Raw genomic sequence first — 13,901 nt, forward strand, 5'->3', positions numbered from 1 at the left:
ACGATAATACATAACTTGTTGAGCAAATTGATTATTGGAAGTGTAAACTGCGAGACATGACGTCAGTGCATTGTTGTACTACGTTGACTGCTTCATATTGTTGGCTGCCTGTCTCATTTTTGACTGTCTCTTAGTAACGGCCTGTTGACGTCTTGAGTTTCGAGAAAGGTGAACAAGCGTTTAATCGTAAACCGTAAATATTTTACTCAGATAGTGTAATTTAACCACCAGGAATATTTTGGTTATAAAATCTTCGTCGGGATGAACAAGTTTATTCGCTGTATCAAGTCAAAAATTAAACGTGACAACGAAGGGCCGGATAAAGTTGGAGCCTGCAGTCGACAGCTACGGCAATTGCACATCACGGACTTGCCGCCAGAGGTGCTGGCTCTCATTTTCGAACATTGCTCTTACGATGTCTTGGGTAGACAAGTGAGGCTCGTGTGCAAACGATTCTGTGACGTCGCCACCTCAGTTCTCAATTGCGGGTTCTCGACCTTGGGTCCCAAGATTGATCGAGCTATGGCGGATGCCGTGTCTCTTTTTGAAGAAGGTCGAACATTGGAAGAACTTCTGGTAACGACTCAACCTTTCACTGCAGCTATGGTGGATGTCGTGCCTCGTATAGGACAAGGTCGAACAACTGAACAACAAATGCTAATAGATCAACATTACATTGCACTGATGATTATGAAGTGGCGGGTAAGAGAGAGGGGAAGGACCGAATCTTTGTTACAACTCACAGGGATGTGAAGCACGCTGTGTCACGAACAAACCCTTAAGAGTGTTGATTAGGGTTTAGCATGGTCTCTCACTCTGAGGGAGGAACATAGATTGCAGGTGTTTGAGATTAGGGTGTTGAGGAGGATATTTGGGCCTAGGAGAGAAGGCGATGTGGCATGGAGAAAGCTGCATAATTATGAATTTAAGAATTTGTACTCCTCCCCAATATTGTCAGGGTGATTAAGTCGAAAAGAATGAGATGGGCGGGGCATGTAGCGCGCATGGATGGGACGAGAGTTGTGCACCGGGTATTGGTTGGGAAGCCTGAGGGGAAGAGACAGCTGGGAAGAACTAGACGTAGATGGAAGGATAATATTAACCGGGATCAATGGGAGATAGGAGTTGAAGAAGACTAGATTTTGTTGGCTCAGGACACGGCCCTGTGGAGGGCTTTGGTTAGTTCGGTGAAGAATCTTCTATTTTCATAAGTCATGTAATTAGTTAGTTAGTTAGAAACAGGGAAACAAATCACTGATGAAACGGAAGTGATATTTCTCATATGCATCCTCCGTGTTTCCACATCATCTGCTTACAACACGTGCAACCCAATTCTAACTAATCAGATGGCTTAAGTAACCCGAAGGTTCATCATCCAATTAACCAAAGCCCTCCACCGGTCTCCGTTCTCCTTACTTTTTGTTGCAAAGAAGATTCGGCTACAAATAGCATGAACAGCAAAACCATCCAAAGAAACATCTACTGTTTATTCGTCAATGATTTAAACGACGACATACCTACTGCAGGGTTTGTAAACAGCTGCTCATGACTTGAATAACGGTATCAGAATATAACGTGTGAACTGAAGGAAACCGGCGACATCGTCAGGTTAAGATAACAGCCGATGTGGTCAGCTGCCCGTCTGACAGTTAGCCTATTTGTTTACAGTACCGCTTGTTGAGAGCCGCCACCGGGAGATACATTTACAGCCCTTACTCCGGCTCTGGACATCTGGCGTGCTTCTACGCCGGCAGTTTGCTGGACGAGTTCCTTAGGTTCCTGCGAGTGGCCTGCCATTCGCCAACCCTCTTGGGGTCAGCCATGCTTAACCCAGATTTCGGAAACGAAGTATACAAACTGTGTGTTCGGTGCTCGATATTCATGAACCACTTCAAGAAAAGAACTGAGAAATTCGAACGTGATTATTCCATCTCTGGGGCAAAGCTTATTGACCTTTACTGTGGCTTGATGAAGAGACATGTCAGGATGACCCCACATGAACAGGCGGTGACAGTCAATGGAACGGAATGCCACATCGAGGCTAATTATAGGTAAGGAAGAACTCATTAACTTGGGGCCCCGCAATAGGGAAATTCTTTTATCAATAAATAACATGCCACCTCGCCATTTTCAGTTTCTACTGCTAATTATCAACACTGTCGGTCTCCAGACACGCATGGGGGGGGGGGGCGGAAGCAAGCGGTGCATACAGAATTTGGGCAGGGAATCTTTCTGGAAAAAGACCTCTGGGTAGACCAGGAAGGCGATGGGAGGATAATATCAAGATGGATCGAAGAGAGGTGGGCTGTGAGGATGGACGGTGGCGGGCTTTGGTGTCGTCGGTGTTGGACCTGCGGGTTCTGCTACCAGGGAGTTAGTTAGTTAGTCGGTCTCCAGAGAGCGCAGCGGTGGTGTGTTCTCCGTGCGTGACTGACTGGCAGTGTTCGCAAAATAGGTCCAACGCACTGTGGCTGTGCGATTTTATTCGTACACTTTCAGTTTGGAATGATTTTGCAAAACACTTTTTAGAAGGCCTCGTTTCAGTGTTAGGTCCTATGGCGAAGTCAGAATATTGAAGCTAATCAGAGTCGCTTGTAAAATGCTCCGCTATAAATTGGGGCCCCTAACCAGGTCTGATGTATACTTACGATAGTTTTGGAAGCTTTATACCACAAAAAGGAAGTCTTAAAAGTTTTACAGTAAAAATGCGTCTTTTTCGCCGTGCTATAAATTATTGTTCATCTTGAAACTAATGCCGTCAGTCAGGTAAACGGTGGGCAAAATGGGCCGCTGTCCAGCCCCCCCCCCCCCCCCCACAAATTTAAGAGCCCCCACTGGACGATAATGTCGAAAGTCTTTAACGGGTACTTCATTTTGTAAATCTCATTCCCTGAAAGGACTTTGGTACGTTTGATATATTAAGAATCTGTTGGAGTGGAAATCGTTGTCCATGCACTTTTATGTGCGAGGACCGCTGGACGTTCTTCGGGTATTTTGCAACGCTATATCAGGTTATGAGGTTCTGTAATCTTGAATAGCATACGGTGATTGTCTGGGCTTGACACGGTACGATAACCCACTGGCCTCAGGTGTGCAGATTATACTAGGTGGGAGCCTCCCGATGTCAGAGTGTGGTTACATACAATCATAACATTTGTCATCTGAAAATTCTTTGAGCACAAGTTAGACCACGAACCTCTGATTCATGCATGGCGTAAGCTTGATTGTCGCAAAATATCTCCAAGCTTTGTTGCAGTTACAAACAAACAGACAAAAAAATATCTCATTGGAATCCAGAAATCTGGATAGGGTTGTCGGAGGCGAAAGTAACAGAGCACATGGCACCTTCGTCCCACTTGACCTCTTCGTGTGACGTAGCAGAAGGTTGCTGGAATTTTGCACCCAGTTCAATTCCCTGCACTGAACACGGAATAATTCTTTAATCTGTGCTTATGTTTCTTACAGGATGCCTTACACGTGGTTCAATTGCCTACCTTCATCTAATGCTCAACCTAATCAGTGGAGCGAAGAGCCGAGATCGATATACCTGCGCACACGCCAACTAATTAATGACAGGAACCATTTCTTCTTGGAGAAGATTCACCACGAAAAAGAACTGCTGATTCGGAAAGTACCATATATATTAACATTAAAATACATTATACCTTCTCTTTACAACGCGTTTCACCAGAATTATGGTTATTTGTTTTTTTATGGAACCATGGATCGGTCTACTTACGACCACAATTCCCATGTAGAAAGATCTCCAACCGTTCAGCTTTTCCATTACTTTAATCTGGATTTTTTTACTTCACGTAACGAATCTGATAAGTCTGACGGCGTAGTTAATGTTCCACAATCCTCTAACATGGACCTGAATATTGACATGGAACTTCACTCACGGCTAAGACTGGCACCAATAAGATTTTCTGATAACTCTCTAGCATATATTTGGCCGTCCGCTGTAATCGTGGGCGGTTATCGCCAGATTCGCTTCAAGTGAATAACGGAACTAAATTCCTTTTGGAAATTACTATAAATTGCTTTGCATCTCTTGCAAACGGCATCACTTCTACGTTTTAACCAGTGGCGGCCCGTTCATAAGAGCTACAGAAGTCCCTAAAAGTTTTAAAAAATAAAAAAAAAATTGTTTTTGTTTTTATATAACTTGTAACACTTGATTTCCTCTATATCATTATTTTAATATTTCCCTTACGTTTTCATTATCCACTAATCGGCTGAAATAACAGTAAGTCCGCGTGCGAGTAGTGCGAAGCAGGACGGGGCTATCATCTGGCTGCAAGGATCTCAGCGCAGCTAGCCGGTCAAAAGTAGAGCGCGCGTCGGGTGATGGAGTGAGGGGCAGTTCAATGGTACAGCACGTATCGGGGCTGCAGTCCATGCAGCCGGCTCATAGTACACACGATTGCCCGGTACCACGTGTTTTAGACTGATTCCTGTATCACAATCTGTTTCGTGTTATTGTTAATGAGTGTTCAATAATTCTGTGTGCTGACTATTTGTTGTTCTGATAATGACAATGAGCAAAAGAAGTGTATCATATTTACGGTAAATTGCTTTTTCTCAATTGTCTCTGAGTAAAAAAGTGATGTAAAAAAATCATGACTGTCTTCGTCCGGGCTTACAAATAGTTAAAACATCGTCGAACAAGAAAAGCACTTACCAAATAAAATGTAACCCGAAAATTTATTGTAAGCGCGACTTGTTGTGCGGTTGCGATGTTAAAAACGCATTGTTCTGCTTTCCATGTTTGCTTTTCGGTGGTGATGCTACCTGGGATGACGGACTTTGGTCACTTGCCAGAAAAAAATGTTAAAGCATGAACGCTCTGCAAATCACATAAGAAATATAACCGTCTTTCCACACTCGACTCTATGTTTGTTTGCTGTAGCCACGGGTCAAACCCAATGCCTTGTCTGGCGCTCTTGCGGTTACAACTTTTAGTACTTCTGATAAGTGTGGAAGGGATATAAGGAAATTTTGATAATGGAAGTGGTTTTTGTCGGTATGCATGGGCCTCCGATTCTCAGGGAATGTAAGGGGAAGGCAGTGGTGGGTGTGATGTTTTGCGGAGGATGCGAAATCTCTTACCTTGAGTACTGTATATGACACTGTTGAGCTGATATATGGCCACTTTAATTTCCTCTTGATACACTTTGATGTATAACCAATTACTTAATGCCAGGCAGAGCGTTGATTCTGCTGTTTGTCTTTGTGTGTATATATATATATATATATATATATATATATATATATATATATATAATATAAAGTACGCGGGAACGTGTCTGCACGACATGAAGATCAAAACTTCAGAGAGCCCCGCAACAACACAATCGCTCTATAAATACCCCCCAACTCGTAACTGTTCTTAAATAAGAATTAAAAACGGCTATGTGATTCGTCCCTCCAAAATCACTACAGGAACGCGCCTAAAAGCCATATTCAAATTCCATTGGTTAGTCGCAGTGAGGCGATGGTTGTAATTCAATCGTCATTCCACATCTGTAAAGGCTTAAGTATTCGTTTCGTAACAACTTATACGATTGCGCAATCTTTGTTTATTTCACGTTCCCTCTAGACGTAGAGTCGAGAGGAGAGACGTTCAAGCGATCGAGTGTGGCCACTTTCTTCCAATTTAATACATTTAACAAGGCTAAAATTAATAAAATCAATCAAGTTTTGATGAAGTAAGGCGTACCAAATACCATCTAATCACACCTCCTTCGTTTATGTAAACCAGATTATTATGCAAAAGCCTGGTTCAGCCCGTTCGGGAATCTAACTATGAACTTGGACTGGCACAGGAATGTGATCGATTTTGCCATGCTCGGAAAAGTAAATATTGCCACCCAGTTGAGTGAAGCTTATAGATCAGCCACAAATAAACATAATGAGGAAGTTAGAAGAAACAGAGACTTACTGTCAAAAATAATTGACTGTAACAAGTTTTGTGGGGAGTCTGAACTTCCATTGCGTGGCCACGTGCTGGATTGTATTTTGAAAGTTTACAAAGCTGAAATAGCTGCTGAAGTTAGTCGTAGAAAATTTCTAGCTGTTCTGTAAGATGACACAACAGATGTTTCTGAGAAAACACAGGAAGTAGTAGTCTTTCGCTATGAAAATGAAGGCACAGTGTATGAAAGGTTTTGGGGATTTTACAACCCCAATTCACAAGATGCAAAGGGTTTGTCGGAATATGTGTTAGAACAACTGGGTGTTGTTTTGAAAGGTGACTTTGGGAAGCCTATAGCTCAAATCTATGACGGCACTACTTTAATGAGTGGAGAGAAAGGTGGAGTACAAACCATAATTAAGGAAGCACAAAAATGATCATTTTATTCACTGTTATCACATCAGTTAAATTTAATAATAGAAAAAGCAGCATAAAAAAATCCAGACGTGCTTATTTTTTTTAAGTATATCAGGAATAACAACCTTCTTCTCTGTGTGTTTGGCTGTGATTTCAAAATAATTCCACGAGGTTCCAACACTAGATGGAATTTTAACTCCATGGTCATGAACACAGTCTATGAAAATATTAACGAGTTGATAGAATGTTTTAAGGAGCTGCAAAAGTCAAATAACATTCCAACAGTGCAAGCAGCTTCAGGACTCCTACGCATGCTGAATCACAAGCATTTCCTCTTTTGGTTTTCTTTCTTTCACCGTATCATGCCACATGTTGACTTGTTGTATGATCAGTTTCAAAGCCGCCATGCTAACTCTTCGACTGTCCATTCAGCGTTAGGAGATTTCTATAATGAAATTTATACTATCAGGAATGAAATCTGCTTAGCCTCAGAAAATTCAAGAGAGCCACCAGAATTTAAGAAACGAAAACAAAATGAAGATCTAACCATTGTTGCGAAAGAGGTCTGTGACACAATTTGTTTTCAAGAAAAGGAGCGGTTCAATTTCACCGGTTACCCTTCTTCAACAAAACTGTTGGCATCTGAACGTTTTCCTCTACACAGTCGACAATTTCCTTCGAAGGAACTTGATGAAACTGTGTTAGCTTACCCCATGCTGAATAAAGAAAGACTGCGGACTGACCTCTCTGTTCTTTATGAGAGGAAAGAATTTCATCAAGTATCCTGGGCTTTAAACCTCCATCAAATAATAACAAGCAGTGGGCTTCAAAATTCCCTTGCTGAAGTTTACTGTCTGCTGAAAATCATACTCACAACTATTCTGAGTTTTCCCCTTTGCGCAGGACCACCACTGCCCAGACTCACGAGCTGCCACTGCTTCAGGGTTTTATATTTTGTTCTGGATAAAATATAAATCTGATGGTGTGGATGAATATTCGTAGAAGCCAGGCTCCTGCCTGTATTGATACCTGAATGTTCTAAATTCCTTGTCTGGCATTATATACTGTAATGAATAACACTATTGCTTCATAATCAGAAGTTGTTTGGTTCAAATCTGATCTGGGTCTCTCATTTTTACCTACTTTGTTTTTCAGCCATGTGACAAAGAAACAAGACATCTTCATATACATTGGAGTTAAGTTACCTGATTAAATGTTTGATGCTATTTGAAATGAGACGTACTAGTGTGATAAAGCAGGAAGTGTGTTCAGACCTTCTGTAACATTCTGGATAAAATGGTAGCTGAACATGTTGCAGCACATTTATTCTTGAGTCATCATAATGAACTCTGTACTAGCTAAAAGAGGAACAGGAATACTTTCTTGGCAACATCAATATTAAAAACATTTATTTCCATGGCCATAAGAAAATAATATCTATAAAAGAATCTTGTAAGGATATAGATAACATTTACAAGGTCCATCTCTAAAACGCAAAAAAACTGAGCTACTACAAATAAAACATGTTACTTAAAACATCAATTTTGTTATATAAGTTATGTTATATTACTATTTATTTTATTGTGGTGCTGGGTGTTCTGTTGTACTTTTACAATCAAATGTTTCCATGCTTCTCTCCATCAGATCACCCACTTTTCTTCCTTTTCATAATTTCAAGTTATTTTCTTATCTTCTTATGTCTTGTACGGCTTGTTTTGAGCTTTTAGATTTTTTTGAATGACTTCTCTGTGATCAGAATCTGAAAGACAAAGTTTTCATAAACATACACAAACAATAACATGGTTGTTTAAGCTATCACCATGAATATGATCATAATCACGTTAAAATATTAAGGAAACATAAATATAACACATGTATCAGTCATACTGTGTTTACCAGAACCTAAGACCCACATTAAATATATGGTCTTAAAAAAGGAATAAAGAGTAAAACTATGAAAAAAGAATAATTCCGCCAACAAACAATTACAATATTATAAAGCTTAGCAGAGGTATGGCTAAAAGTGTCCGTGCACGGTGATGGCGATCACCCTGTCAACGAAGGCATCAAGGACCTCTAAAATGTCAGTAAAACAAGACTATACGGAATATATTACTTAAAAGATGCAATTTTTAAGAAAAGGTCCTGATCCTACCAAGAACTACAGGTAACCCTCGATTTACGCCGGGGATGTGTTCCTGAACGAACCGGCGTAATCGGAATCGGCGTAAATTGAAACTCTTTTATAATATAAATCAATGGGAAGTCAATGACATGCGTTTCCAGCACTCAAACATTGACGAGTAATATAATGGCATTACATTTAAAGCTCTGAAATAACGTAAATAAAATAAAGGGAATTTAAAAAAAATATATTTTATACACTTTACAGTGAGCAATTCGTTGGTCCCCGAGATTGACTGTGATTCTTTCATGTGATTGATGTGTACAGCCATCTCTGCTGTTATGCGATAGTTGCATTCATGTAAGACGCCGACCTATAGAAAATCGCGTAGTAAAAATAACCCCGGCACCTCCGCAGAGATTAAATTAGACCTTTGAAAGTTTAAAAGCGCCAGGAATGAAATTGCATAAGAGCAAACTCGCATATGCAAAAGTTTGCATTTCACGAACAGCTTTTATCGATTCATCGATCTCACTGGAGCAAATTCGCGGTAAAGAAACATAGGTAATTGCACAGATGACTGTATTTATAATTTTTATTCAAAATCAGCGATGTATGAATTACGATTTAATATAAGAAACAGTACAAGATGCATTGTAAAACGTTATAAATAATAGTAAAATATATTTTTTCACTTTTTGACTTTCTGGTTTCAAAATCGGCGTTATTCTAAATCGGCGCAAATCGAGGGCTACCTGTACTCTACAGGGTTCTGTTGAATTTAATTTATAAAATTCATTACATGTTATGCACATATACACCAGAACTGAAGAACTAAAAATATAAATACATATACCATAGCAAAGATATATAAAACTCTAATGTCCTCTCCAAACTATTACAAAATATAAAATATGACATTCAACGTCCCACACAACAAAGATTAAAGAGTGCACATACCTGAGCTACTGTCTGAAGTTGAAGAAGAAGCATCTGAACTGGAGTCAGAGTCACTAGAATTATCACTGGAATCTCTAGCAAGATTTACGAGCAACTTTGGCTCAAATGGAACTTTGGTTTGTGCCTTCAAATGTTCTCTTAATTCATCACTACAAATAACAAATCAATCTGTTAGTATCCATTATAAGAATCGCCTTAAATGAAGAAATATGACAAGCACAATATTGCATGTTTTAACTTCAAGCATCACCAAAAATAATGGTCATGCTGGCTTCAAATGCCCAGGGTCTCAGTTTCAAGACCAGTTAAAAATGCAGATTTTCTGTATTTCATCTCAGTGGCTGCTACTCGACTCTCCGACCGTCCAGGTTCTATTCCCTTAATGAACCGATGATCATAAGTTGCCAGGTCCCAGCTCGCAATCGGCCTGTTTCCGTCTCCTCCCCCTGCCTTATCCTCGTAGATGAAACTATGTCTGGATCTTTTTCCATCCTGCTTCGTCGTGAAACATTTTTCTTTGAAATCAACAACAACTTGAAAATCATTCAAAAAATTTGCTCCCAATGTAGCGTGCGCTAACAACTGAGGGGCAACCATAAAAACTTGCTCGTACATGTCATCATCTATTTTGATCGGGATCAACGCTTGCTTCCTTATCCTCTTGGTCCGCGAACCCCATGCCGAGATCAGCACTCCGTTTACTACAGGAATATGTAACAGTTTTAACCCACTTTCTATCAAAACATCGAACAATGCCTCCGAAATAATCGAAATTTCAGCACCGCTGTCTAAGATGGCTATCACTTCCTTGTCCTCAATTTTCAATTTGGCTTGAGGGCAACCAGGTAGATTATCCTCGTTTACATAAAAAATTGTCATCTCACTTTCTTGGTTTGGATTCTCAGAAACATAATTAAGAATATCGTGAATTTCCTCAGGCTCTACCATCTCTTCACTTGCATTTCTCGATCTCATGACTGGACCTTGGATTAGGCCGTCGTCGGGGGACAATGGGCGGTCCTCTACATCGTCCTGAGTTCGTTTCCCGGAACTTGTTCTGATGAACGTCCTCGGCACGTTACAGACGTATCGTTCCTGTTTGGGTCGTAGGGGTCTGCTCTTGGATTCAAACCTTCGTGGTAGTCGCCGTTGTTTCTAGTGTGCATACCAGTGCCTGTATTTTCCGGAGAGGTGAACTGGCCCCTTTGTCCGCCGTCATGAGACGAGTATGGTCTGTTCTGGTTATAACCCTGACTCTCACGGAAATTTGTGCTCCTCACTTGGTGGGGATGATTTCTGCTCCTATTAAATCGGCCCTGTCCCCTTTCATTTGAACCTCCTTGCATGTTCCTTGCGTTGTGCGACGCATCAGAATTCTGTTTTCCCCGCTCGTCAAAATTTTCCATAGTTTCCATTTTTCGCAGAAAATTCAACGCGTCCTGAACGGTTCGAACGCCAGCTGACAAAAGCGCTCATTGCACATACGGCGGGAAATGGCCGGAAATTGCATCTACAAGGTGTAGCTCTGCCAATCTTGGTGATAGGTTGGCTGCTAACACAGAATATCGCAAGAAATGCGCCGACATGGTTTTATTCCTATTTCTGTCGTACCTGTCCTGATATAGTGATATACGTACTTGAGACTCCATAATAGCCCCGTAATGGGTTGCTTAAAATGATTATAGTCAGCCAAGTCCTTGTATACTGCCGTAAACCATTGTTTTGCATAGTTATCTGTAACAGCCTTGACTGCTATAGGCAATTTCAAACGTTCTGGGACCCCCTTCAACGAATAGTAGTCATCAAGTTCCGCGAGAAACTGCCTATTACTGTCATGAAATTTTGGTAGAACTAGATCGTTTAAGACACTACTGCTGTAGTGTGCTGCGGTTAGTCCAGCCAACTCAGGGGTGCGCGTCAGGTCACCCCCACTACTACATGTAAATGGCACAGTAGGTCCCTCATTTGGGCACCGCTGAACCTCGCACACTCTCTCACGCCCTCCCGCTTCGTGTCCAGAGCCAAGCGTTTGTAACGGGGTTGGCACACCTCGTTCCGTGTACCACTCCGAGCTAATAAGAGATGGGTGCCCGTTGCCAGATCGACTATGACACACTGAAGTTACTTGTTCCTGAATTTTGTCTATCCTGCTCGAAATTTCTCCTAATTTCAAAACGCTGTCCCTGCTAGCAGCCTTCACTTGCTCTTGAACCAGGTTCATATTTTCCTCCGTCACTCCCCACTTAAAACTCGAAATTTCCTTATAAATATTTCTCATATTTTTCTTCACTTCAGCCCTGAGTTAGGTTCCTAGCCTTTCGTGGCCCGCCTTGGCTTCAGACACTTGCATTTTCAATTTTGCATTCATACTTTCATTCGCTTGGTCTATTTTTTTATTCACACTTCTAATTTGTTGCTGAGTATCCTCCTCCAGACAGATAACAGCTTGCTTTAATTCATTATTTTCATATGTAATTCTCTTATTAATACTTTCATTTATTTTATTTATCTCGGCCCTGAATTTTTCAGATAACACTTCTGAATTTCTGAAAATACTATCCTGCAGTGTCTCTAAAGTTTCCTTCCTAATCCTTTCATTTTCCTCTTTGTCTCTTTTTCTATTTTCCTGCAAAATCTGTAAAGTTTCCTCCCTGAACCTTTGATTTTCCTTTCTGTTCTCCTGCAAAGCCTGCAATATCATGTTTAATAGATCTGTTTGTTCAACTCTATCTGCTGCTCCCCCCTTTTTGTTACTCTATTCAACTGTACCTACAGTTCTTAAATTTTCTCCCCCTGTGTGTTACGCTCTAATATTTCCTCGGCCTCGACTACTGGATGGTCCACCACTTGTTCGTCTTCAGTAGCCTGTCCCCACGGCCAATCTCCTAGCAAGTCCTCCTCGGTTTTCTCCGCACAATGCCTTCTTACTTCGAAGCCCCCTGAAAGCCATATTGTCTTTCACCCACCTGAATGTCTGTAGGCTTGCCTGAATAGGGATGTCGTTGAAGGTTGTAGCTCTCGGTTCGACGTCGGTCGTTGTCCCTCAGCCTTGCTGCGAACGGCGTGGAGACTTGTTTACCGCTCGTCCTCCTGACCGCCGCTTCTTCGTCGTGGCTGCTCCTTCGTCGTCGAGCCGCTTCTCCGTCGTCGTGTCTTTCTTCCTTGGAAGCCCCACTTCTACGTCGTCGAGCCCCACGTTGGGCGCCAAATCGCTGTAACCGTCCCTTTTCTTCCACCGCACGTCACACTGCTTGTTTAGTATAGTCGTAGCTTGGTTTGCTCATATGGTTACAGCTTCTTGACGTGGGATGTGTAAAGATACAGAAAGGGATTGTTGATGATGGTGTGAGGTTGTCGGTGAGCACGAGTTTCCGACTCCCCGGGAATACACGGGAATTAGAAGGTGGAGCAGGTTTCTGCACAAATGGATAACAAAAGTTTTTCTGTGTTGCACTGATGGACGACACTTTATTGTTCCTTAATACACGGAGGAACATATATATCTTAAGCACTATTCATGGAGGCAGCTGGATGGCTCGGGTGTTCCTTTGTTCTTTCCTATGTTTGCTAAAGAAAAACACCCCCGCTCAACCGAAGGACCAAAACTTTAGAGAGCGCCCCGCAACCACGATCGCGCTTAAATACCCCTGCATCACGTTATTTGTTACTGAATTTGGCTTAAATGCGGCGATCTGATTCGTTCCTCCACAACGGCGGGAACGCGCCTATAAGCTGTGTTCAAATTCAATTGGTCCATCGCAAGAAGGCAATGGTCGTAATGCAATCATCACCCTGCACCTGGGATGGCTTAAGTATTTTTGCTTGTTTGTCTATGTTTGGCTTTTTTCTACGCCAGGCTTCCTTGGGACAGAAAGAATGTCGAGGAGGGAGACCCGCAAGTGGCCATGTTGGCCACATTCCTTCAACTCAATGTGTTTAACAAAGCCAAAATTAAGCATTGAGTCTAATTTAGGTGAAGTAAGGCGTTTCAAAAATCATGTAATTACACCTTCTTCGTTTTTCTTATAAGCCAGATCAACATGCCGAAGCCTGGTTTACATTTCTTCTCAAGGCTCAGTCCGTTCGGGAATTGAACCATAGACCTGGACTGGCACAATTCTTCCTTTGAAATTTGCTTTCTAGCATTTCATCACACTGCAGATTAATCACTTCCAATTAAAGGTTAGGTGGAAGCTTCTTAATTGTACAGTCAAATGGATTTTAAAATATGGAAATGTCTTCTGCACTTGCATCAAGATCCGAAAAACGCTCCTGGAGCTGTAGTTTGAGTTCAGAAAATATATCCGCTGCAAATTTGTGTGTGAATTGAGATTTCACTTCGTCTTTTAATTTCTGACAGCATGGGAAATGCACAAAGTAGTTTGTAATTTCAAATTTAAATATGTTAAATCCGTTCTTAGTTGTTGTTATGTATTTTAGTTAACAAAAATGGCCAATTATTATTGCAGAATAACTGATTTT

At 41.3% G+C, this 13,901-nt stretch overlaps 1 protein-coding gene across 2 annotated transcripts; it reads left to right on the top strand.

Annotated features, from left to right (window-relative positions):
• Nucleotides 1-133: 133 nt before the first annotated feature.
• On the top strand, nt 134-5,247 carry LOC110831288 (uncharacterized). Of its 2 annotated transcripts, none has more exons than XM_022067124.2 (3): nt 134-576; nt 1,669-2,051; nt 3,466-5,247. In XM_022067124.2, exons 1-3 carry the CDS (start codon nt 262-264, stop codon nt 4,001-4,003), a joined length of 1,236 nt encoding a protein of 411 aa, XP_021922816.1. In that variant the 5' UTR covers nt 134-261; the 3' UTR covers nt 4,004-5,247. The 2 variants fall into 2 exon arrangements, with proteins under 2 accessions (XP_021922816.1, XP_021922815.1); XM_022067123.2 differs by having other exon boundaries at nt 134-702; nt 3,466-5,245.
• The last annotated feature ends 8,654 nt before the right edge of the window (nt 5,248-13,901 follow it).

This window comes from Zootermopsis nevadensis, unplaced genomic scaffold, assembly GCF_977971745.1.
Source record: "Zootermopsis nevadensis isolate Lab colony 2312 unplaced genomic scaffold, Znev_1.0 Znev_ptg000019l, whole genome shotgun sequence".
NCBI lineage: Eukaryota > Metazoa > Arthropoda > Insecta > Blattodea > Termopsidae > Zootermopsis > Zootermopsis nevadensis.

Bases quoted from the DNA above. Each gene is read 5' to 3' on its own strand.
- LOC110831288 (XM_022067123.2), top strand. From the start codon at position 262: ATGAACAAGTTTATTCGCTGTATCAAGTCAAAAATTAAACGTGACAAC. The intron at 703-1,668 runs GTAAGAGAGAGG...ATTTGTTTACAG, and splicing joins TGATGATTATGAAGTGGCGG to TACCGCTTGTTGAGAGCCGC. The intron at 2,052-3,465 runs GTAAGGAAGAAC...TGTTTCTTACAG, and splicing joins CACATCGAGGCTAATTATAG to GATGCCTTACACGTGGTTCA.